This window comes from Anolis sagrei, chromosome 1 (assembly GCF_037176765.1).
Source record: "Anolis sagrei isolate rAnoSag1 chromosome 1, rAnoSag1.mat, whole genome shotgun sequence".
Classification (NCBI taxonomy): Eukaryota; Metazoa; Chordata; class Lepidosauria; order Squamata; family Dactyloidae; genus Anolis; species Anolis sagrei.
The window spans coordinates 8,763,417-8,788,778 of record NC_090021.1 but is presented as its reverse complement, the minus strand read 5'-3'; the positions used below and the strand labels follow the sequence as shown (position 1 = coordinate 8,788,778).

The 25,362-nt window shown below is 41.1% G+C and overlaps 1 protein-coding gene across 2 annotated transcripts in view; it reads right to left on the bottom strand.

The window, feature by feature from the left end:
• Positions 1-25,362, bottom strand: part of MSRA (methionine sulfoxide reductase A) — a 240,116-nt gene that overhangs the window by 128,970 nt on the left and 85,784 nt on the right. For both annotated transcript variants that reach the window (XM_060754659.2, XM_060754660.2), the window contains exon 2: positions 12,918-12,986. In XM_060754659.2, the coding sequence (XP_060610642.2) occupies positions 12,918-12,986 (69 nt within the window). The remainder of the gene's footprint in view (positions 1-12,917; positions 12,987-25,362) is intronic.

The window sequence follows — 25,362 nt, the reverse complement described above, 5'->3', positions numbered from 1 at the left end:
AAAGGATCTCCATCTATGCAAAAGCTGCAGGGTTGGTAAAATGGCAATCATACATATTTTAACAGCATAATTTTCTTTTAGCTGATTAGCAAACTGTCAAAACACAATAATTTGTATTAATGGCAAACATTCATTTAATGTTCTACTTCCTGGCATCTGCAATCCTTAAAGGTGGCAGAGCCATAATTAACAAAATTAGAGATCAGACAGGAAGAGGGGGAAACCCTCTCAAACTAGACTATTTGTGCATGCAAATAATATGCAACGTGCACATGTGTATTCACCACCATGACCAGTGAGCGTGCAACTTCAACTGAATTACTGCCAACTGGCATAATCCGCAGGTAAGAGCTGGAAAAAAAATACCAGCACAAAAACAGAAAAGCATTGCAACCAAAGAAGTCTCATAGAATCATAGAATCAAAGAGTTGGAAGAGACCTCATGGGCCATCCAGTCCAACCCCCTGCCAAGAAGCAGGAATATTGCATTCAAATCACCCCTGACAGATGGCCATCCAGCCCCTGTTTAAAAGCTTCCAAAGAAGGAGCCTCCACCACATTTGGGGCAGAGAGTTCCACTGCTGAACAGCTCTCACAGTCAGGAAGTTCTTCGTCATGTTTAGATGGAATTGCCTCTCTTGTAGTTTGAAGCCATTGTTCCTAGTCTCCAAGGAAGCAGAAAACAAGCTTGCTCCCTCCTCCCTGTGGCTTCCTCTCACATATTTATACATGGCTATCATGTCTCCTCTCAGCCTTTTCTTCTTCAGGCTAAACATGCCCAGCTGAACATTCTCCTCAGGAAGCTGAATGCTCCAAAGGAAGTTTAAAAAAAGCAAACCCAACATTAATGCAATGGGAACCATCTTGAATTCTTTTATTCTGCCTCATCTATCTATACATATACAGTCCCTGAATTACAAACATATGACTTACAAACAACTCACAGTTATGAATACGGATGTGACAACAGGAAGTGAGAGAAAGATACCCCTCAGAAGGGAAATTCACTCCTAACGGAGTTCTCATGGGGAAAATATCAGAAAAGTTGAGATAAATCACCGTTCTTATCTCAGCTGCTTCGACCTTGCAAGGAACTTCTTGAAGGCACAAAGTTGGAAAAACATCGGACTCATCAATTCAGCTTTCAACGAAAGCAGCACTTCATCTTTATTTACAAAATATGTACACTACATTTTCCGGTCATGTCTGTTCACATCTCAGCACACTGCACAGAGCACATTGCTGACCTTTCCCGGTTTGCACAGGAAACTCCAAAAGTGGCACTCTATCAATTCTACCCATCTCTAATGTTTTAATCCATGTACTGCTGAAACCATACAGATTAAACTATAAATGATTTTCACACCAAAAAGGTGCCTCCATTGAAGCTTTCTCACCAATCCTTGTTTCCAATTTTTTCAAAATCCAATTCTCACAGGGACAGAAAGTGAGGTGAAATATTCTGAACAGGGACACAGACAACAAAAGAAATTCCACAGGTGTGTTAACCCTTCCCTATGCTAACCAAAACTTTAAAAATGATAGCTTTGGCTGGAGTTACACTTTAAAAATGTACTGGTTCTGACTAACATACAATTTCAATTTAAGAACTTGAGGATAATAATAATAATAATAATAATAATAATAATAATAATACTTTATTTATATACCAGCCTATCTCCTCAAGGGGATTCAGGGTGGATCACAGTACACATACACAGCAAACATTCAATGCCATTTTGGACAGACAGGAGAGAGACAGACAGAACAGAAAGGAGGTATGTTGTGTCAGTGTCCAGCTTTTTGCCGTCTTGGAGGTTGTGCTCGAATCCAGCCACGGGGGTGTGGTCACTCCATCATCTATGATGAAGAGCCATCAGGACTTCTTCCTCCCCTTTGGTTGCCAGGCATTTTCTGATCTTTTTCTTTATGGTGTCGTGAAATACCTCCCCAGCTTATTTAGTGGTACATAATTTCTCTACTTACAGCTCAAGCTGTTTTCAAACTGCTTAGGTAAACAGTGAGCTGGACTGACAGTCGGGAGCTCATGCCAACCCGGGAATTTGAACTGGCAACCTTTCAGTTAGTAGATCTTATAATTGCTGATAATTTAGCAGCTGTGCTAAAACCAGACTGCATATTGTTGATAGGTGTCGTAGTTTTAGCAATGGATTTTGACTCTGAAGACCAAAATGTGAATCCTCACTCAAGCATAAACTCTCATTGATTGGCCTTGGGCAAATACCACTCTCTCAGCCTCAGAGGAAGGCAAAGGTAACCTCCTCCAAATGAAACTTCATGTTAGGGTCACCTTAGGTTCATTATGAGAGGGAGAGAACAAGAAGAAACCTATAAACTTGTATTTGTTCCTTCCCCATTCAGATAAGCACAGTTCAATGCCAAGAGCACATGATCTGAATTGCAGGTAGTTCTAGATTTTAAGCTTAGCCAGCGAGAAGAATCTTAAACAGGGATCCTGAGAATGACTCCACTCCAAGTCCCCAGTGGGTTACTGTCAGCTGGAATGGGGCCACAAAGTGAAATCCACGTCATGCGAGTGTGGAGAAGAGCAAACCACTGACCACCTGCTGCAATGCAACCTGAGCCCTGCTACATGCACATTGGAGGACCTTCTTGCAGCAACACCAGAGGCACTCCAAGTGGCCAGATACTGGTCAAAGGACATTTAATCAACTACCAAGCTTGCAAACTTTGTGTTTTGTCTGTCTGTTTGTTTGTTTTCTTAAAAATGTAATACAACTGTCTGGTTGCTCCTGACACAATAAATAAATAGCTGGAATAGGCAGTGAGTTAGACAGATATGCTGTGGGTCCGCGTGTTCACATTTCCTTCCATTTCAACGAGGACCAATCTCATTGTGTATAACTTTTTAAGTTGGGAGGGAAAAGTCTAAATCTTCTGGATTCGGAATTTATTTGTTTTCAAACATGAAAATGCTCTTCGTCCTTATTTTGAGCTGGATGCAATCTGACACCCTGAGTTGCATCTTTCCTTTCTTTGTAAGTCTTCTCTGGAAGTGAATCAGAACAGCGGCCTGCTGTCTTTGTCCAATTTACAAAGTTTCTGTAAAAGCTCACTTAACAGAACAAAGGCAGGCCTGCCATCAAACAGATCACAAAGGCATGGCTTTCCTTTGAAACTTCAGAAGCCAACTTCAAACTAAAGTCATGTACTGTGTCCGGCTCTTATCTTTGTCGCTGGCCAAAACGTCCAAAAAACAAAGAGGCAGAATCATGACAATTGTACTTCTCAGAAGAGTGAGGAGAGAGCATGAGGAATTGTATTTCAGACCCGAAAGCTCGCTGTTTCCTAACAGCTTGGCTATTGATTGAAATCAACAGAATTGCCCATAAGAAATATTCATGCTTCGCAAAAATGCATCTTTGCCATTGTTTATATGAACTGGCTCAGGTTCTAGAAGGGAGGAAAAGTGGAATACAAAAGCATGTTATCAGATGGAGGAATCCAAGAGACTGAGAGGTGCAAGAGAGGAGATTCCATCTGAACACGAGGAGGAACTTCCTGACTGTGAGAGCCGTTCAGCAGTGGAACTCACTGCCCCGGAGTGTGGTGGAGGCTCCTTCCTTAGAAGCTTTTAAACAGAGGCTGGATGGCCATCTGTCAGGGGTGATTTGAATGCAATATTCCTGCTTCTTGGCAGGGGGTTGGACTGGATGGCCCATGAGGTCTCTTCCAACTCTTTGATTCTATGATTCTATGATTCTATGATTCTAAGATTACTGAATATCCTAGGATGAATGAACAGCAAGACCTCCATTTCCATGGGAGCTAGGGGCACGGGGCTATTGTGGAAGCAATAAAACCCCACTTATTTAAAAATCACTATTTTTTTCACCGAAAAGAACATCTGTCTAGTAATCTCTAGATCCTCCATCACAACTTCCGCCAAAAGTTGGCCATAGATTTTTGCTGGAGGACCAACAGATTCCTAAAAACTTAATCAAATATGTGAATAATCAAATTTCATAGTTAAAGGTGCGAATCTGGAGGGACAACTACTTGCGTAAAATACTTCTTCACTGAAACTAGTTGCATAAAATATTCCTAAGCATTCTTCACTGAACACATAACAGATTTTCAACTAGTGACTATCATTTATCCATCAAGGGTTACCTCACAGATTCACAGAATCATAGAACCATAGAGTTGGGAGAGACCTCGTGGGCTATCCAGTCCAACCCCCTGCCAAAAAGCAAGAAAACTGCATACAAAGCACCCCTGACAGATGGCCATCTAGCCTCTGCTTAAAAGCCCCCAAAGAAGGAGCCTCCACCACATTTATTTATTTATTTACGATATTTCTATCCTGCCTTTCTCGAACCTGAAGGTAACTCAAGGCGGTCTACAACCAGGCAGCCATTTGATGCCTTAACAATATACACTTTAAAACATTTAAAACAAAATTAAAAACCGTACAAGGAGCTTTAAAATCATATAAAAATCAATGCCTTCACTTTAGCAACGCAATTGGAAAGCAGGCTGACTTATCTGTACTGTGTGGTCAGTATGATACAGTTAGTAACAACTATAACAGCCAATATTTCACCAATTTTTAGTTAACTATGCTAGATGTCTTATTGATGTCTATGTTTTTAAATTGTATTTATTATTTATTTATTTATTTATTTAAAAGTTTTGTATACCAACCTTCTCACCTCTCTTGAGGGACTCAGACTGGTTTCCAACCATAATATCACATACAGTCAATAAAACATCATAATTCATATTACAGTAAAACATTAAAACAGCAATTACATACAATAACTACAATGGTCAGTCGTCACACTAAAATCGTTGTTCATCATCCTCCATCCATATCTCAGGGTGTTGGCTCATTCATCGAATGCCTGTCTCCATAACCACGTCTTCACCTGTTTCCTAAATGTCAGGATAGAAAGGGCGGTTCTGATCTCCAATGGGAGAGAGTTCCAGAGTCGAGGGGCCACCACCGAGCAGGCCCTGTCCCTCGTCCCCACCAGGCACGCTTGCGAGGCCAGTGGGACCGAGAGCAGGGCCTCTCCAGACGATCTTAATAATCTTGATGGTTCTTAGGGGAGAATACGTTCAGAGAGGTAAACAGGGCCAGAGTCATTTAGGGCTTTATAGGTTAACACCTATTGATTTATTGATTAGCTGTTCTATGTCTTTCTTTTGATATTTAATTTTATTTTGATTAGTATAACGCTGTTATTATTTTGTATTATGTTCTATTGCCATAATGTTTTGCTATATGTTGGGCATTGAATGTTTGCCTCTATATGTGTAAACCGCCCTGAGTCCCCCTGGGGAGATAGGGTGGTCTAATAATAAAGATTATCATCATCATCATCATCATCATCATCATCATCATCATCATCATCGAGGGATGAACCCAAGTTTGTTTATCCAGACCATGTGATATACCTAGACTAGCTGTCCCCTGCCACGCGTTGCTGTGGCCCATTCTGGTAGTCATGGGCTTTCTGTGTGGGAGGTTTGGCCCAATTCTATCGTCGGTGGGGTTCAGAATGCTCTGTGATTGTAGGTGAACTATAAATCCCAGCAACTACAACTCCCAAATGTTGAGATTCTATTTCCCCCAAACTCCACCAGTGTTCACATTTGGGCATATTGAGTATTTGTGTAGAGTTTGGTCCAGATCCATCATTGTTTGAGTCCACAGTGAACTACAACTCCAAAGTGAACTACAACTCCAAAACCAAAGGACACTGCCCACCAAACCCTTTCAGTATTTTCTGTTGGTCATGGGAGAACTGTGTGCCAAGTTTGGTTCAATTCGGTCGTTGGTGGAGTTCAGAATGCTCTTTGATCGTAGGTGAACTATAAATCCCAGCAACTACAACTCCCAAATGACAAAATCATAATTTTTTGAGTGATGGTCATTCCTTGTGTTGTGAAACGTTTTGTTGCCAAATTTGGTGTGATTTCGTTCATTGGTTCTTTTGTTTTTAGGGTACTCATTACGTAGAGAACATTTATATATATATAGATGGTTCACTCTCTGTGTAAATGAAAAGTGCACACCGTGGATGCCAAGACGTACATCGGATATTGCGGAAGCCATCTGTTAGACTTGTCTCCCTGGTGCAATATTTGCATGGGAAGCATGTACTCTCTTGCTGAGCCACAGCTTTTCAAATGAGAACACAGGAAGTTGATTTATACAAAAGTAAGAGCACTTGTCCATCTATCTCAGTACTGTCTTTAGCAGATCTCTAGAGAGTATCAAACAGAGATTGCGGAAAACCTGTAGACTCAGCAAAGTATTCTTCGGTGCATCCTGGAGATTCAAAGCATATTTTATATCAGACACATTTTACTTAGTTTTTAAAACTTTTGTCTGCTTTTAGTCATTCTAAAATTCGTTATTAAACTATTTTACTGCATATACTAATTTAAATATATATTGACCTCATGCATAGTTTGAGGACAGGTTTTGAGACCAACACTGTGGATTTTGATATGCCTCATGGATAAGAATGAAGGAGAAAGCATGTAAAGAAGTAACTTTTGATGCCTTGATCCAGCTAAGCACCTTGCTCATTAGAAAGAAAAATTAGAAAATTAGAAAGGCATTTATTCAGCCTGCGGATGTGGAGAAGATTCTTGGGATTTTAGATCCTTGCCCTTCCTGGCTGACGAAACAGGCCAGAGGGGGACTGACCGAGTGAGTGAAGGTTATAGTCAATGTCTCCTTGGAACAAGGCAGAATTCCAACTTGCCTAAAGGAGACTGTAGTAAAATCTCTATTTAAAAAGTCATCCCTGAACCCCTCTATAACAGATCATTATCAGCCAGTGTCCAACCTCCCCTTTCTTGGAGCATTTGGTGGCCTCCCAACTCCAGGGATTTCTGGACAAAATAGATTATCTAGATCCATTTTAATTTTGTTTCAGGCCTGGCTATGGAACAGAGACAGGTCTGGTCGCCATGGTGGATGATTTCGATAAAGAGCTAGACAGGAAGACAAGTAATGCTACCCATGCTCTATTCTGCTTTGGTTAGACCACACCTGGAATATTGTGTCCAATTCTGGGCACCACAATTCAAGAGAGATATTGACAAGCTGGAATGTGTCCAGAGGAGGGCGACTAAAATGATCAAGGGTCTGGAGAACAAGCCCTCTGAGGAGCGGCTTAAGGAGCTGGGCATGTTTAGCCTGAAGAAGAGAAGGCTGAGAGGAGATGTGATAGCCATGTATAAATATGTAAGAGGAAGCCACAGAGAGGAGGGAGCAAGCTTGTTTTCTGCTTCCCTGGAGACTAGGACGCGGAACAATGGCTTCAAACTACAAGAGAGGAGATTCCATCTGAACATTAGGAAGAACTTCCTGACTGTGAGAGCCGTTAAGCAGTGGAACTCTCTGCCCCAGAGTGTGGTGGAGGCTCCTTCTTTGGAAGCTTTTAAACAGAGGCTGGATGGCCATCTGTCAAGGGTGATTTGAATGCAATATTCCTGTTTCTTGGCAGGGGGTTGGACTGGATGGCCCATGAGGTTTCTTCCAACTCTTTGATTCTATGATTCTAGGAGGAGTGTGCCCCTGTGGTTCTCCTGGACTCCTCGGCAGCTTTCCCTACCGAGGGTAGGATACATAGTATCCTTCTGGGCCGCCTCTCCAGGATGGGACTGGGAGGCACTGTTTTACAATGACACTGGTCCTTCCTGGAAAGCCATACCTAGGAGGTGGTGTCGGGGAACTCCTAGGGTTCCTCAGGGTTCCGTTTTGCCCTCATGCTGTTTAACATGAGGGCAGAACGGGGACGAGGGACAGGGCCTTCTTGGTGGTGGCCTCCGTCTGTGGAATTTGCTCCCCGGGGAAATTAGGTCATCGTCATCCCTCCTCACCTTTAGAAAAAAAGGTTAAAACGTGGCTATGGGACCAGGCCTTCGGGCAATCAGGTTAAAGGACAATTGATAATGTTGACTATGGCATGGAAGAGGATTTGGATAAGTTAAGCGGAGTAATCATTAGTAGATGGCTAGCTAAACAGCCACCAGACGGGCAATAGCTAATCAGAGTGTAAGTATACTGTTTTAATCTTTATTTATTAATGTTCATGTTTAATTGTTATATTTGTTATTCTGTATTTTATGATGCGGCATTGAATTATTGCCAATTGTAAGCCGCCCTGAGTCCCCCCAGGGGTTGAGAAGGGCGGGGTAGAAATGTTCTAAATAAATAAATAACATCTACATGAAACCACTGGGAGAGGTCATCTGGGGTTTTGGAGTAGGGCACTACCTATATGCGGATGACACCCAACTCTACTATTCCTTTCCACTTAAAGCCAAGGAAGCTGTTCTGACCCCAAACCAGTGTCTGTCATCAGTAATGGACTGGGTGAAGGCAAACAAATGGAAACAAGACAAAAATGCTCCTGGTCAGTCAGAAGACAGAAGAGGGAATAAGGATCCAGCCTATGCTGGATGGGGTCACACTCCCCCTGAAGACACAGGTCCACAGTTTGGGGTCCTCCTGGACTCCACACTGAATCTGGAGGCCCAGGTCTTGGTGGTGGTGGCTGGGAGATCCTTTCCACAATTAAAACTTGTGCACCAACATATTTTAAACTGTATTGAAATGCTTTTAATGTAAGTCACTATGAGTCTCCTTGTGGAGAGGAAAAAGTGGGGTATAAATAAACATAATAATAATAATAATAATAATAATAATAATAAGCAGATGAAACAATAGATCACATCCTCAGCTGCTGCAAGAATATCGTGCAGACAGACTACAAGCAGAGGCATAACACCGTTGCTCAGATGGTTCATTGGAACTTGTGCCACAAAGACCATCTGCCTGCGACAAAGAACTGGTGGGATCACAAGCCAGAAAAAGTTACAGAAAATGAACACGTCAAACTACTCTGGGACTTTCGAATTCAAACTGACAGAGTTTTGGAGCACACGATTATGACCTCACGATTATGTTAAAAAAACAAGTATTGATCGTTGATGTTGCAATCCCAGGCAACAGTAGGATTGAAGAGAAACAACTGGAAAATCTGACATGAGGATTTAAAGATTGAACTGCAAAGACTCTGGCACAAGCCAGTCAAGGTGGTCCCAGTGGTGATCGGTACACTGGGTGCAGTGCCTAAAGACCTTGGCTGGCATTTAAACACAATTGGTGCTGACAAAATTACTATCTGTCAACTGCAAAAGGCCACCCTACTGCACACATTATTCGCACGCATTATTCGCCGATACATCCTAGACACTTGGGCAGTGTCCTACGTGTGATCCAATACAACAGGCAGCATAGTGATCTTGTTTGCTGTGTACTAATTTTGTTGTGTATCAAATAATAATAATACATCACAAAGTCCTAAACACTTGGGAAGTGTTCAACTTGTGATTTTGTGATACGAAATGCAGCATATATATTTTGTTTGTTGTGTCATAGTGTGTTTTCGTGTTAGTAAAATAACAACAACTGTTTGTTGTGTCATACTGTGTTTTTGTGTTAGTAAAACAACAACAACAACAACAACAACAACAACAACAATAATGGAATGTGGTACAGACAAGTGGGTGCAGAAAGAGAAACATGAGATCTGAACTGAGAGAAAAATCTTTCCAGACCCCATCAAGCTTTTTATACAAAATGTTACTAGAATAAACCTCCAGATTATAGATTGTTCATCTTCTTATTTGAAAATATCCCTGATGCTTCAAATGAGGAAACATAATATATTTTATTGTTGTGTGCCTTCCAGTCATTTATGAACTATGATGGCTCTATGGCAAACCTATCACAAGGTTTCCTTGCCAAAATTTGTTCAGAGTGGGTTTACTTTACCTTCCTCTGAGACTGACAGAATGTCAGAATGGGATTCCAACCCTGGTCTTACACCAACACTAAAATCACTGCACCGTGCAAAATCTCTTTTCATTTAGCTATTTATTTATCCCTGGCCTTGAGCCCAATGGGGTGCTCTGCTCCTACAGCTATTGCAAGAGAAAGACTAAAACAAATTAAAAGAATATCATACTTTTCAAGTATTATACTCCTTCAAATCAAAAAAGTCTCTTTTGAAAAGCAACTCAGTATGCATCAGATCAAACTAAATATGCATTATGAAGAAGCCCCAAGCTGAGTAGATGAAAAATAAATGTGAAATACAGTATGTCAGACTGAAAAATACAAATTGTAGTACCTCAAGAACAGATCATAAAAGAGGATATAAACATGACCAACAAAGTCTTGGAGGACATGCAACCCCTGAGGTTTACAGCTGCATTCCCTTTTTCTCCAGGAACAAAAATGGAGGGAAAAGTGGATAAAGATAAATACGCAGTCCTTTGAAATAAGAGAATGTTAATGCTCCTTCAATCAAGGACAGTTCCCTTTATTGTTGCACAGCGTACTTCAAAGAGTGTCCTTGGGTAATGTCACCGTGGCCACAAGTGTTTCGAAGGCATTTGGAGCCCTGGCTCCTTTGTTTCTCCAAGCCTCATGTAACCATTTGTCTAGTGCAAAGCGAAAATATGTCACATCAAAAATGGAAGCATTTTTCATTGAAACCCTTTGCTTTCTCTTTGTACTGGAGTAAATAATTATGCACCCAGAGATTGATAGCGCGTTTATCTGATGGTATATGAAAGACATATTTGGCCTCAAAAGCTAGAAATGGTTTTTGCTTAGCAAATTCCGAAGAACTGAACACCAGAATCACTTGGGCACTTTAAAAAATTTTTTGTCTTAGCTGCTTCGAAGTACCTGGTTGCTTCCTAGGCCAAAACCGCTGTCACTCTGGCTTGACACACAGCTGTACCTAGAGGTACAATAAACAGCATTTTCGACTCTGGCGATCCATCAAATGCCTGACATTATTATCTGTTTGGTGAAGTTGTGATATGTAGCTAATTCTAAATAATGCCATTGTGCCAAATAATTATTTCTGTTGTACTCCAAGTCTGGGAACCACCTCTGTACTTAACAGACACTCCAGTCCAAGGAAAAATAACAAAGCAGTTTATTGAAGAATGCAATTCAGCAAAATAGTGTAAGAAACCAAAACTTGGAATCATGAGATATGAACAAAAGGAAACATGAAACTAGAAATCCCTTGACTTGACAACAGATCTATTGTTAAGGATTCCTCATCTTCGGAAGAGGAAGGGGAGCAGGGAAGTGCTCAGGAATTGGAGGGAGAAGAAGTATCAGACAATGAGGTTTTGCAATTGCCCACATTTCTAGAGAAACGAAAGGAAACAGAGCACCAGTGGCGTTCAGCTAGGGTAGCTGCTAAAAACGTTGAGCTAATTGGGAGACACCCTAGCATCTCCTGCGTTCAGGGCTATAAATCAGAAGCAGGAGTAGGCAGCTTTTGCTGGTAACGACTCTGATGCCGAGGTTTTCACTCCAATTGAATCTGCTTTGTGTCTGCTGCTAAGGACTTAGTGATCATTGTCTGTTGTCTGATGGAAGACTGCTGTTTATATTGGGACTTTGTAAGAGACTTTAATTTGTGCCTGCATTAAGGCTTCCTTGCTTTCTTTTGTATTTTTCAACTGCATTTGCTTATCCTTTGTCTTTGTTGAAGTAAAGCATTTTTCTTTTACTTTCAACATTGTATTAAGGCTGTTTTTGAAGAGCAACTCAAGATATCTATATTCATTCACCCACCTGGACTAACAGACCCATCTGCTGGGCTAGCGAATAGAGAGAAAATCATGCCTTCTCCCCTGGAAACTGATAAGGACTTCTTTGCTGAGATGGATAGAAAGTGCTATGACTAGTTTTGACCTTCATCCACTCTCCTGAGAAGCCCTATGCTGACGAAATGTAAATCTCCTATCTAACTGCTCATTAGTCTGTCCACCTGGACTTTCATTTTCATCCTCTGAGCTCAGATCTGTTTGTGACCCTGCTTCACTAGCAAACTGCTTTTCAGGAATGTGGCCTTCAGACACAGACCGCTCATTTTCAGGGCTTAAAATCTCTTGTTGGCTTTCCTGCTGGCTTGCAGATCCAGAATCCCCAGAGTGATCAGGTGTAGGCACAATCAAAGACTGAACTACAACAATTTATACGATTTGTTACTCACCTTTGCTCATTTCAATTGTTGTAAGAGCATAGAATCACAGAACTATTGCACTAGAACATACTACAAGAGCCATCTAGTCCTACACACCGCAGTGAGACACGAACCAAGGGCTCCCAAAAAATGACCAGCCCCCGTTTAAAACACTCCAGAGAAGGAGGTTCCACCTCATTCCCAGGCAATGTATTCCATTGTTGAGCAGCTCTTTCAGTCAGGAATTTTCTTCTAATGTCTAGGTGGAATCTCTTTCACTCTAATTTAAACTTAAACTCTGGAGCAGCAAAAAACAAATTTTCTCCCTCCTCAGCATGAATGACATCTTTACAAATATTTACAAATATTTATATTTTATCCAAGCCAAGCACACCCATCTCCCTAAAAACTGCATTTCATAAGGCTTGGATTGTGGACCTTTTATCACTTTGGTTGCCCTTCTCTAGACATATTCCAATTAAGCATCTTCAATTGACTGGAAGAAGACTTTTACAGTTTGGGGCCAAGGCACTTCCTCTCTTATACCCATTTGCCTATTCTCTAAACTCGGTTGACCTAACCGACTTACCCAACCACACTTTGTGGCAATGAGTGAAGAGGCTTTTTCTTTGATCAATATCACATAAGCAACTTGCTCAAAAATCTTAGACAATGCGTTCCTTACTAGATTCTACCAATATCTGAGGACTTTTCCATCAAGCAAGTAACCTTTTTTGCTGCTTTCAGATAGACTGTGTTTCAGTTACTCCTAGTTGACTGCTTTTAACATGTATGTCTAATCCCAGTGATTTGAATGGTCATGGGGTTTAAGACTGTCGCTTTACTTACCAAATAGTGCCATATGCATTCCCTCAGGAAAAGGTTCAAACAAAGTGTTTCCATTCACATGGTGTTTGTCTGCAAGAGAAGGAAATATTGACATGTCAATTATGGAATTATATCGTGGAAACAACTACCTACAGCAAGCGGAACAGTTAATTATACATTATTATAATTATTAATTATAATCAGGGTAATTGTCATTTACAGTTGCTGCAAAGCTTTGGAGTTACATTTGTTGATTTCCATGCCTCAATTTTTATTTATGGGGGGGGGGGGGGGGTGTCTTATTCAGACAGGTTTTCAAAGATAAAGGTTTTAAGATCAGTTAAGGGGATGTTGAATATGTTTTGATATGTTTTAATGGTTTTTAACTTGGATTTTTAAAATACTGTTTATATTTAATCCTGCTTTATTTATGTATTTTAAATTGTATGCTCATGTTTTTATGTTAAGCTACTTTGAGACTCCTGCAAGAGATATAAAGCAGGGTATAGGTAAAGATAAAGGTTTCTCCTGACATTAAGCCTAGTCGTGTCCAACTCTGGGGGGGGGGGGTTATGCTCATCTCAACTTCTAAGTCGAAGAGCCAGTGTTGTCCATAGACACCTCCAAGGTCATATGGCCAGTATGACTGCATGGAGCACTATTATCTTCCCACAAAAGCAGTACCTATTGATCTACTAAAACTTCGTGTATTTGAACTGCTAAGTTGGCAGAAGCTGGGGCTAACTGCAGGAGCTCACTCCAGTCCCCAAATTCGAACTCCCAACCTTTTGGTCAGCAAATTCAGCAGCTCAGCTGTTTAACCCACTGCACCACCAGGGGGCCCAAAGCAGAGTATAATCAATAATAATATTAATAATACCTTTTCTGTATTCTCAAAAGATCCTTTATTGTCCAGACAGTGGTTTGAGGGCAAATGTTACTCAAACAGTACTCAAGATGGTATCACATGGTTTCAGAGTTACTTGGTCAGCAAGCTCTCATATACTGTTACAAACAGATGTCTAGCTTCTTTGACAGAAGTGTATGTTGTTGCTGCCGTTCTTTAAAAATGGGTTTACTGCATCTTAATTTCAAAAAATGGGCAGATCCATCAGGATGTCAAAAGAGGGATTCAAGTGTCTAAAGACTATAGATACCAAAGATGAGCGGAAGAAAGAAAATGGTCCCAGATGTGTCTGCAGTTGCGGATCCCTATCTGAATGGTTGTGTAGAAGAAGGGATTTCAGAACATCTTGCTTGTCTCATTGAAATCCCATTTTTACACAACCGGTAAAGGGGAAAGAGTTGATGCAAGCAACACATTAATAATAATAATAATAATAATAATAAGTATGAATTGTCGATGTTACAATCCCAGGTGATAGCAGGATTGAAGAGAAACAACTGGAAAAGCTGACACAATACGAGGATTTAAAGATTGAACTGCAAAGACTCTGGCACAAGCCAGTCAAGGTGGTCCCAGTGGTGATTGGCGCACTGGGTGCAGCCTAAAGACCTTGGCCTGCACTTAAACACAATCAGCGCTGACAAAAATTACCACCTGTCAACTGGAAAAGGCCACCCTACTGGGATCCTCATGCATTATTCGCCGATACATCACACAGTTCTAGACACTTGGGAAGTGTCCAACGTGTGATCCAAAACAACAGCCAGCAAAGTGATCTTATCTACTGTGGACTCATCTTGTTGTAATAGTAATAATAATAATAATAATAATAATAATAATAAACAACTTTATTTATACCCTGCCACCATCTCCCTGAAGGGACTCGGGGAGGCTAACATGAGGCCAAGCCCAAACAATTTCAAAAAAGCAAAAAGACATATAAAACAAACAATAACATCACATATAATGCTTAATAATAATATAGCAATGAAATGAAAATAAGAAAACAATAATAAAAACAAAGGATAAAATGGTAATAGAATTAAACAAAGTGAGCTAGGCCAAATGCAATGGGTAAAAATGGATAAAACCCATGGGTGAGATGGATAGAAAGTGCTATGACTAGTGGGAGACTCAGACAAGATGGCAGTAGAGTTAATCTTCAACCAAAGGATAAGATGAAGAGCATCAGAGACACAAATTTGGTCCTGGGAGGGGATATGGCATGGAAATTGATTTTTCAATACCCAAAAGCACACTGGAAAAGCCAAGTTTTTAAACTTTTTCTAAAGTCTGCCAGGATGGGTGCCTGTCTAATCTCCCTGGGGAGCGAGTTCCAGAACTCCCCACTTCTGCAGAACTATTCAAGGAACAAGAGCATATACGTCTATTTCAAGTGACAACCCCTTCAACAGTGACCTTACTCACACCTGTATATGTTATCTAGCATTAGATACTTGGAAAATATTTTGATACTTAGATCCCTGTTTCCTCCTCCTCTCTATTTAGGGCATCCAGCAAAGGTATTTCTGGAAATACGAAATATTTCATACTCCAAAACTGTGCATATGAATGGATGGGACAGTAATTGGCTTTCAGGTGGTTCAAAGTATAAAAATTATGTTCCATGCTTGAAATGATTTTAGAATATTGTATAAAGCCACCTCCAGGTTATGTGTATAAGGTGTATGTGAAACAATTAATATTCATGTTTAGACTTCAGTTTCAAATAATAATAATAATAATAATGCTTTATTTGTACCCCGCTACCATCTCCCCAAGAGACTCGGTGCGGCTTACATGAGGCCAAGCCCACAACACAACAACAAAAACAATAGCAATAGTATACAAACAATAAATAAACTCATAAACAGAAAATAGCAATAAACATTAACAATAACACAGCGACGTTTAAAAACCTATGGCAGGGCCAATGTATTAATTAAAAATTTAAAAAATAATGCTGGGCGTGACCAGTGACATATAAACAGGACAGAAATTTTGGAGAGGGATAGAGCATGCAGACAATCCTAGATCATTAAAAAGTGCATTTAGGGACATATTGCCAGGAGTTTCCTTATTCTGGGAAGACATACTGGAACAACCACGTTTTCAGGCTCCTCCTAAAGACTGCCAGCATTGGGGCATGTCTGATATACAAATGCAGGTATGCAAAAATCCAAAAAAACATCAAAAATCCAAAGTACTTTAGGTCCCAAACATTATGGATAAGGGCTGCGCAAACTGTACCTTTACAGGTCATAGAAAAACAGACATTTACACCTTAGAGATGGATGCGATGGCCTCCTATCTGTTCACTTTTGCGAAAGAGCTCAACAGGCCATTAGAGTCACTTACCATGTATTATCAATAACGATTACTTCATTAGACCCTTGTTATTTATAGCTAATAGGCTTTTAAAATACCTGGCTTTCAATTATGCCTCCCTGAAATACAATTCACTTTGGCATTTTATTTCAAAACCAATTTATAGTGCTGTTGTGACACACAAGTCTAAAGAAAACATAGGACTCCATTAATTTCCTTCGAACAGCCTTCCATTAAGGTAGAGGTCGGCGATAGATTTACAGCAAAACTCCTCTAACAGCTCCCAGATATTTTAATATTAAGTCCCATCACCTCTGTTTAGAACACACCTGCTAATCAACATGTAATCCACAAACTACCCAGAAAAAAGACCTATGATTATCTACTTTAGGAGGTGGCGCTCATTCAGTGAAGTGCACCAAATAACACAGATAGAATCATAGAATCATAGAATCAAAGAGTTGGAAGAGACCTCATGGGCCATCCAGTCCAACCCCCTGCCAAGAAGCAGGAATATTGCATTCAAATCACCCCTGACAGATGGACATCCAGCCTCTGCTTAAAAGCTTCCAAAGAAGGAGCCTCCACCACACTCCGGGGCAGAGAGTTCCACTGCTGAACGGCTCTCACAGTCAGGAAGTTCTTCCTAATGTTCAGATGGAATCTCCTCTCTTGTAGTTTGAAGCCATTGTTCCGCGTCCTAGTCTCCAAGGAAGCAGAAAACAAGCTTGCTCCCTCCTCCCTGTGGCTTCCTCTCACATATTTATACATGGCTATCATGTCTCCTCTCAGCCTTCTCTTCTTCAGGCTAAACATGCCCAGTTCCCTAAGCCGCTCCTCATAGGGCTTGTTCTCCAGACCCTTGATCATTTTAGTCGCCCTCCTCTGGACACATTCCAGCTTGTCAATATCTCTCTTGAATTGTGGTGCCCAGAATTGGACACAATATTCCAGATGTGGTCTAACCAAAGCAGAATAGAGGGGTAGCATTACTTCCTTAGATCTAGACACTATGCTCCTATTGATGCAGGCCAAAATCCCATTGGCTTTTTTTGCCGCCACATCACATTGTTGGCTCATGTTTAACTTGTTGTCCACGAGGACTCCAAGATCTTTTTCACACGTACTGCTCTCGAGCCAGGCGTCACCCATTCTGTATCTTTGCATTTCATTTTTTCTGCCAAAGTGGAGTATCGAAGATAGAATGTGTCGAAGCCATAAAAGCTCCTCTCATATGAGCCTGCCTAAAATTTGCAAGAGTCCCTGTTACTGTCCTATGGCATCAAAACACTAGGATGGTGAGTACGTGAACCTCTTTCCTAAAGGAAATCAGACTGAAACAATGCTTTGAAAGTTTCTGACAGGCAGGATAAGACCAGGTTGTTTCACATGCCCCTTGGTACTTAAAATTGAGGGGAAGCCGGTCTGGCTGTCTCAACTGTCTGGGCCTATGGATTATTTTTAAATGATATTTTATATCTGATTCTGGAAGATTGTATTGATGTATTTAATGTTTTCAATGTTTTGGTCTAGGGTATACTGCCCTGGGAAAGGGGCTGAGAGGCAATGTATGGGTGCTTTAAATAAATAATAGGTTATTTATTTATCGTGTCAGGAGCAACCAGACAGTTGTATTTCATTTTTAACAAAACAAACAAACAGACAAAACACGAAGTTTGCAAGCTTGGTAGTTGATTCAATGTCATTTGACCAGTATCTGTCCACTTGGAGTGCCTCTGGTGTTGCCGCAAGGAGGTCCTCCCTTGTGCACATAGCAGGGCTCAGGTTGCATTGCAGCAGGTGGTCAGTGGTTTGCTCTTCTCCGCACTCCCATGTCATGGATTCCACTTTGTAGCCCTATTTCTTAAGGTTGGCTCTGCATCTCGTGGTGCCAGAGCACAGTCTGTTCAGTGCCTTCCAAGTTGCCCAGTCTTCTGTGTGCCCAGGAGGGAGTCTCTCATTTGGTGTCAGCCATTGATTGAGGTTCTGGGTTTGAGCCTGCCACTTTTGGACTCTCGCTTGCTGGGGTGTTCCAGCGAGTGTCTCTGTAGATCTTAGAAAACTATTTCTAGATTTAAGTCGTTGACGTGCTGGTTGATACCCAAACAAGGGATGAGCTGGAGATGTCACTGCTTTGTTCCTTTCACTATTGGCTGCTACTTCCCAGCGGATGTCAGGTGGTGCAATACCGGCTAGACAGTGTAATTTCTCCAGTGGTCACAGTGAGGTCTAGGATTTAGGAAAATTTCTGAACATCCATAAGATCCTGGTTTTAGAGTCTCTCCCATTGGTTAATTTATTTATTATTATTATTTATTTAAAACTTTTATATCCCGTTCTTCTCTACCTCTGCAGAGGGACTCAGACCAGCTAACAGCAAAGATTCAGTGCTAACACTGAAAATCTAAAAACATAATACACAACATTAAGTTACCCTAACTGAACCCAACTTGGATGCCATGGAATAAAAATAAAAAAGCAAAAAGAACATTTCCAGAAGATCTAGACAAGAAGATTGTGCAGGTATGTATGGTAACATCATGAATTTCATAGCATTGTTTAAGACAAAGAATACAGTGTTCCCTCGTTACTTCGAGGTTCGCTTTTAGCAGATTCGCTGTTTTGGGGTTTTTAAAAAATATTAATAAAAATATTAAATATTAAATATTTGCATCCAGTGGAGACCAGGGAGGCCAGAGACTACGGAAGTGTAGTGGCCTGAGACATGGCAGGGAAGGCCTGCCTCCCTGGCCTCCACAGACTCCAGAAGTGCAGCGGCCTGAGGCCTGGCCGGGAAAGCCTACCTCCCTGGCTTGCTGCTGCCTGCATGGCTCTGGAGGCCAGGGAGGCAGGCAGGTGCCCTTGGGATGGGCCAGGAGGCGGGTAAGGAAGCGCAGGTAAGAAAATAATATATAAAATATATAAAATAATGTATATTGAAATTAATATGGCGTCCCTACTTCACGGATTTTCACATATCGCGGGTGGTCCTGGAATGGAACCCCCATGATAAGTGAAGGAACACTGTACTAAGAAATGGTTTTGTCAGTTCCTTCCTCTGTAATATAGCCTACAGCAGTGGTTCTCAACCTGGGGTCCCCAGATGTCTTTTGCCTACAACTCCCAGAAATCCCAGTCAGTTTACCAGCTGTTAGGATTTCTGGGAGTTGAAGGTCAAAAACATCTGGGGACCCCAGGTTGAGAACCACTGGCCTACAGCAACTGGTCTTCATTGCTCGTATCCCATCCCAGTAGTAGCTAATAGGCATGTGTGATCTATTAAAAATTGGTTCAATAGTACTTACAAAACTGGGGGTCCCTGGCACTTCACTTCTAAAGTGTCGTTAGTGAAAATTTCCTTACTATAACAAGACTAACGACATTATGTTACTATTTTGTTTCAGTAATTGCACATGTGCATTAATGCAATAATTACTACTATTGGGGAAACTTCAGGGGCTGCTGTATCACTCATTTTAAAGCTATTGAGGTAAAACTTGCTACAATGGTAGAACACATTTACCACTGTTAGCCCGCAAAATTTCAGAACATTTCACTTAACCACAGAATTTTCAAAGTTTGTACAAACAACATTTTAAGAAACTAGAAGAGCTAGCTGCTTAAATTTTCTATCCTGTTACACAAAACAGGGAATCATTCCCCCCAACTTTCAGAAATACTCACACATCTACTGATTTTAGGGATTTTTTAAAGTTTTGATAAAAACAGACAGACCAATTTCTCTCTCCTCTCCTGATTGGACCTTTCTCATTCTGATACATACTGGAAAATGTAGTTTAGGGCAGAACCTTTTGTATTCTTTGGCACAGAATAGGGCTTCTCCCCTTCCCAAATTTAAAGGCAACATGGTGGCCGCTCCACCTCCATCTCCCCCCCCCCTTTCCATCAGCCCTAATTGACTCAGAAGCATGCCAACAGGTTTGGCTTCGCCTCTCAGCAGGAATTGAGTGCCCTGTGAATTTTAACTACATTACAGGCACTTCTGAAGAAATCAAAACTTAACAATCAAAGCCATCACAGGTTCAAGTTCTTAATGTTTTTTATGCATCACACATGTGTCTCGTAAGTGTGAAACATACAAAATAGATCCGAGTTACAACAGGTTCCGATTTATTTGCACACCTCTACTAGCTAAGACTGACTCTGCTTAGCTTCCAAGATCAGACAGGATCCAGTGCCTTTAGACCTACCTTCAGGGAATTATTATTTTAAAATCAACCGTTAGGTTGTCTCCAGAGAGTGCCTCCACCAGAGCTATTGTTAGTATTTATCCAACTTGAGTTTAAAGTCAAATCCCCTGAAGAGAACCATTAAAATATTTCCAGGTCAAAAGATGTTGGGTTATTTTCAATGATAACATCATCTCTCTTTCAACAGCCTGAGACTCTTTTTCTCATCACATCGTATAAAAACAACCTTTCTCTTTGTCTTCTTGGGGGGGGGGGGGTGTCACAGAATTGGAAAGGACTTCATAGGCCATTGACTCCAACTTCTCTCAATGGAGGATCTCCAGCTAAAACATCCCCAGAAGAAACCTGTCCAGTCTCTTTTTGAAGATATCCAGAGAAGAATTCACCACCTCTCTTGGTAATCAGTTCCAATGTCAAACCAACTGCATTATGCTTTTTTCCCTGCAGGCCTCAAATTCGTGTTGGTGATATGATAGGTTCAGCTAGTTTTCTTTCTGTTTTACTGTGTTTCATTATTTCCAAAGAGGCAGCATTTGAAGACACGGCCATGTTAGTCTGGCTATGTTTTTGAATTCCATTCAGCAATGTGCCAAGAAACCATTGTCTTTGTTCAACCCACCGTCGATGGACTGCAGTTTGTGGCTATATTCCAGTTCTGCTCTTTCTCTTTCCAATCTTCCTTTGTAGAAACAACATAATTGGAATATATCCACGAACTCCAATCCACTGACAGTGAATTAAACAGAAACAATGGTTTCTTGGCGCAGTACATATACTAGAATCTCCTGCCCACTTCATCACATCTCCTCTCTGGTTCCCAGACACCATCACACTAAACTCCAACAACTCCCTCCACCATTCAGATGGTTATCCACTCACCTTCACTTTAGGCAACATCTTGCCTCCTGTCTTTGTCCCACAATGACAATCATTCACACTGAACTTCAGAACTCCTCATAGTTTTCACCATTCAATGAGTACCCAACCATACAACCTGCACATTCATAGCTATAAAGATCTGTTTCTCTACAATTTGCGCCATGGATCTGATAAAGTGGACTTATACTATCAATCTCTTTCTTAGTATCAATGGTGCTACAAGACCCTTTTGAATGTGATCTTCAAAGAGTTATTCTCAATTGTAGGGTGTCACGATGCCAGGGTTCTGCCTTATCCAGGTAGAGATGAACCAAACAAACTCTCAGTTTGTGTTAAACTATTTCATTAAAGCAGTACTTACTTTCTGGCTGTTGTAATAGTCCATAACACAAAACATAAAGATAGCACTCAGCCACAGAATATAAAACACCAAAACTGACAGCAAACACGGTTGCAGGTTCAAGATAACACCGTAGTCAAAAGGTCCAGTCCAGTGGTCAAACACCGAGAGTTCAATGAGCTAAGTCCAGGGATCAAGAGTCTATACCGTAATCAAAAGCCAGTCCAAAGATTCAAAATTCCAGAGTTCCAAGGGTTCAAGAGATAGGTCAGGATACCAAAAATCCACAAACCTGAGGGGAAACCGGCAGCATCTACTATCAATATAAGACAAATACTTTTCTTCCAAAAATCAGTCTCAAGGCTAGCTCATTATATCCAGAAACACCCAGCTGCAACCTATCTCTTGCATACCTCCACCCTTAATTGCTTTCACCCATGAATTCTTACTTACAGATTACTCAACCCTTTAAAACAAAACTTACATTAACCCTTCCATCACCAACTGCTAGGCCTGCCACCACCAACCATCAACTACTGCAAAACACGATGCATGACATAGGGATTCATCTGGCCCAATCCCTTAAAAAGATATCTGTCTCCATGCTTTGTCTATGCCTGTGTGTACTGTTCTAGAAACTGCCCTTGTGCTGGATCCAATCATAACCTTTTGGCAACTGCTACTGCTAAAGGTTTGTAGCTCAACTCTCTAGATCAGGGAGTGTTGGTTTAGCACACTGCCTCCTATTTGCTGCTGATTCAACAAGGAGCCTGGCTTGTAGGGTTGCTGTTAATATAGATATATTTTTAATCCAGAGACATCTTGTTTGGAACTTCCCAAAGTCTGTTACTTACTCAGTTGTATGCATGAATCTGTGACCTCCATTGAATGTACGAAGCCCTCATCAATGCGAGAGACCATGAATCATATCTATGTAGAATGGGGTGCATAAATTAAAGATGCACACCAGAAAGGGAGAAAAGCTGTTTCTGCTCTTCCTTTTGGAAGGATGAGGAGTCTGGGAAGTATGATTTGTTCCACTGTCAACATTTTGGCTGTGTCTTATGGCTTAAATGTAAGCCAACTGCTGTAGCAGGAAAAGAGTAAAGTCATTGCTTCTTATAGTGGAATAGCTAAGGGACTAAGGAGGAACACAGAGTTTCTGAGATGTGATGTAGCAACAAATCACAAGTTTTGCCAAAGACAGGAGAACTCTGGCAGCCATCTCTTAGCCCCATAACTTCTAGATCCCTCCCAGGTTTGGCCCTTACCACCATTTCACATCACCATCCTTCACTGCAGTGTCTGGGCAGTTGTGCCTAATCGAAAGCTTGGAGGAAACCTATCAGTTTTAACCTATTTTAATTCCCAGGGAGAAACTGAGATCCCATCTACACTGCCATATAATGCAGTTTCAGAATGGATTGAACTGCATTATATGAGTCTATCTTGCCATATAAACCAGTGGCGAAGTGGGTTAAACCCTTTGCCGGCAGGATTGCTGGCTGACAGGTCAGCGGTTCGAATCCAGGGAGAGTGGGTTGAGCTCCCTCTGTCTGCTCCAGCTACCTATGAAGGAACATGAGAGAAGCTGCCTACAAGAATGGTAAACCATCAAACATCCAGGCGTCACTTGAACAATGTCCTTGCAGATGACCAGTTCTCTCACACCAGAAGCAACTTGCAGTTTTTCAAGTTGCACCTGGCACAAAAAACAGTTCAGTGTAAATCCAGCCTTTGAGAGAAGAACACAGTGGCTGCTGGTGGCAGTGAATCCCAAGCCAGATTTTAAACTAATGAGCTCTCCAAGGTGCTGAACTCGTTCCGCACCTTGGAGAGAATTTGGCACTATCAAGTAGGTTCAGGCTAAAACAGGCATAGACAAACTCCAGTCCTCCGGGTGTTTTGGACTTCAACTCCCACTATTCCTAACAGCTAGTAGTCCAAAACACCTGGAGGGCCCGAGTTTGCCTAAGCCTGGGCTAAAACCTCAAGATGACTCAAAGCGGTTTACAACATAAGCAATAATTGAATGCCTTAGAAAATATATACAGTAGAGTCTCACTTATCCAACCTTCACTCATCCAAAGTTCTTATTATCCAACGCAGTCTGCCTCCCACCCAGATCCACAGCTGTTTCAATATATTGTGATGTTTTGGTGCTAAAATTGTAAATATAGTAATTACTACATAACGTTACTGTGTACTGAACTACTTTTTCTGTTGATTTGTTGTAAAACACGATATTTTGGTGCTTAATTTGTAAAATCATAACGTCATTTGATGGTTAATAGGTTTTTCCTTAATCCCTGAGTCCCCTTTCAGGTGTAGAGAAGGATAGGGTACAAATATTTGAAATAAATAAATAAATAAAATTATCCAACATTTTCGCTTAACCAATGTTCTGCCAGCCTGTTTATGTTGGATAAGCGAGACTCTACTGTACCATTAAAATAAACACTTAAATTAAAAAGTTAAAATACATTAAAGCATTTAGAAACATTACAATTACTATGATAAACAACACTATCCGCAATCATAATCCAGGCCATTCCGGTGGTCATTGCACTTTAAGTAATAGGATTTTTTTCAAAAGACAATGAGAAGGAAACTGCCGAAATGAAGACGGATTGTGGCGCAGCTGGCTGAGTGTCAGCTGTATTAAGATCACTCTGACCAAAAGGTCATGAGTTCGAAGCCAGTCCGGATTGGAGTGGGCTTCCAACCAATTGTGTAGCCTGTTGTCGACCTTTGCAACCCAAAAGACAGTTACATCTGTCAAGAGGGAAAATTAGGTACCACCTTATGTGGGGAGGCTAAATTAACTAATTTATGAGGCCATAAAAAGACTCCAGCAAAGTACTCCAGCAAAAAGCATGCGGGGAATGCGAAAGTACTTCATCAGTGTCACAGATGGATGATAAAAGCGACAGCTTCCCTGGCGGCAATAAAACGTTAAATAACCTCTGTGTATGTCTGTATACCTTGTATGTCAAATTGCCATTTAATGTTTGCCATATATGTGTACATTGTAATCCGCCCTGAGTCCCCTGCGGGGTGAGAAGGGCGGAATATAAATACTGTAAATAAATAAATAAATAAATAATGGAAGTTTCAGTAGGAACAGGAAAAGGAGAAAAGCCCTTCAGTGCCTGAGGGTGACTGCAGAACCAGCGGCATGAGCACAGGAAAGAAAGCAGCTGCTACTGTTTTCCAACCGAAAATATTTTCCTCTTGACACTCAGGCCCAGCTGTTGGACTAGGCAATAAGAAAACTAGCTTATCCACAGCTGAAATAACTTCTCAGCTACTCTGACATGGGCTCAGTGGGGCCTTTTCTGTCTCAAAATTGCTGTTCTTTGTGAAGCAGAGCAAACTACTGATATTTCCAAAATAGAAACTTGAAAAAAATATGAGGACTGCACTCTGCCCATCCCTGAACTAAATTGTTCTTAGGAAACCTTCTAACTCTCTGGTTCTATTCTTCTATGATTTCCTACTCAGTTCCTATCTGCCCCTTTTGTCAGGCAAGGCTGTGCAGGATTGATCCCTTTTGTGTTTCAAATAACCACTGAAGTTCATCTGCTGCCCTCACTGCTTTAGGTCTTGATCTCTGTCTCCAAGCAGCATGGCCAATGCACCCGACCTCTTCAGATCCCTGATATCAATCAGATTTCCAGCTGTCATGGTTTTAGGGTTGAATGACCCATGCCAGGAGACTGGCATATGGAACGGATAAGAAAACCTGCATGTCACCAAAAAAGCACCGCCTCCTACTGCTTTTCCCCTAGCTTTGTGAAA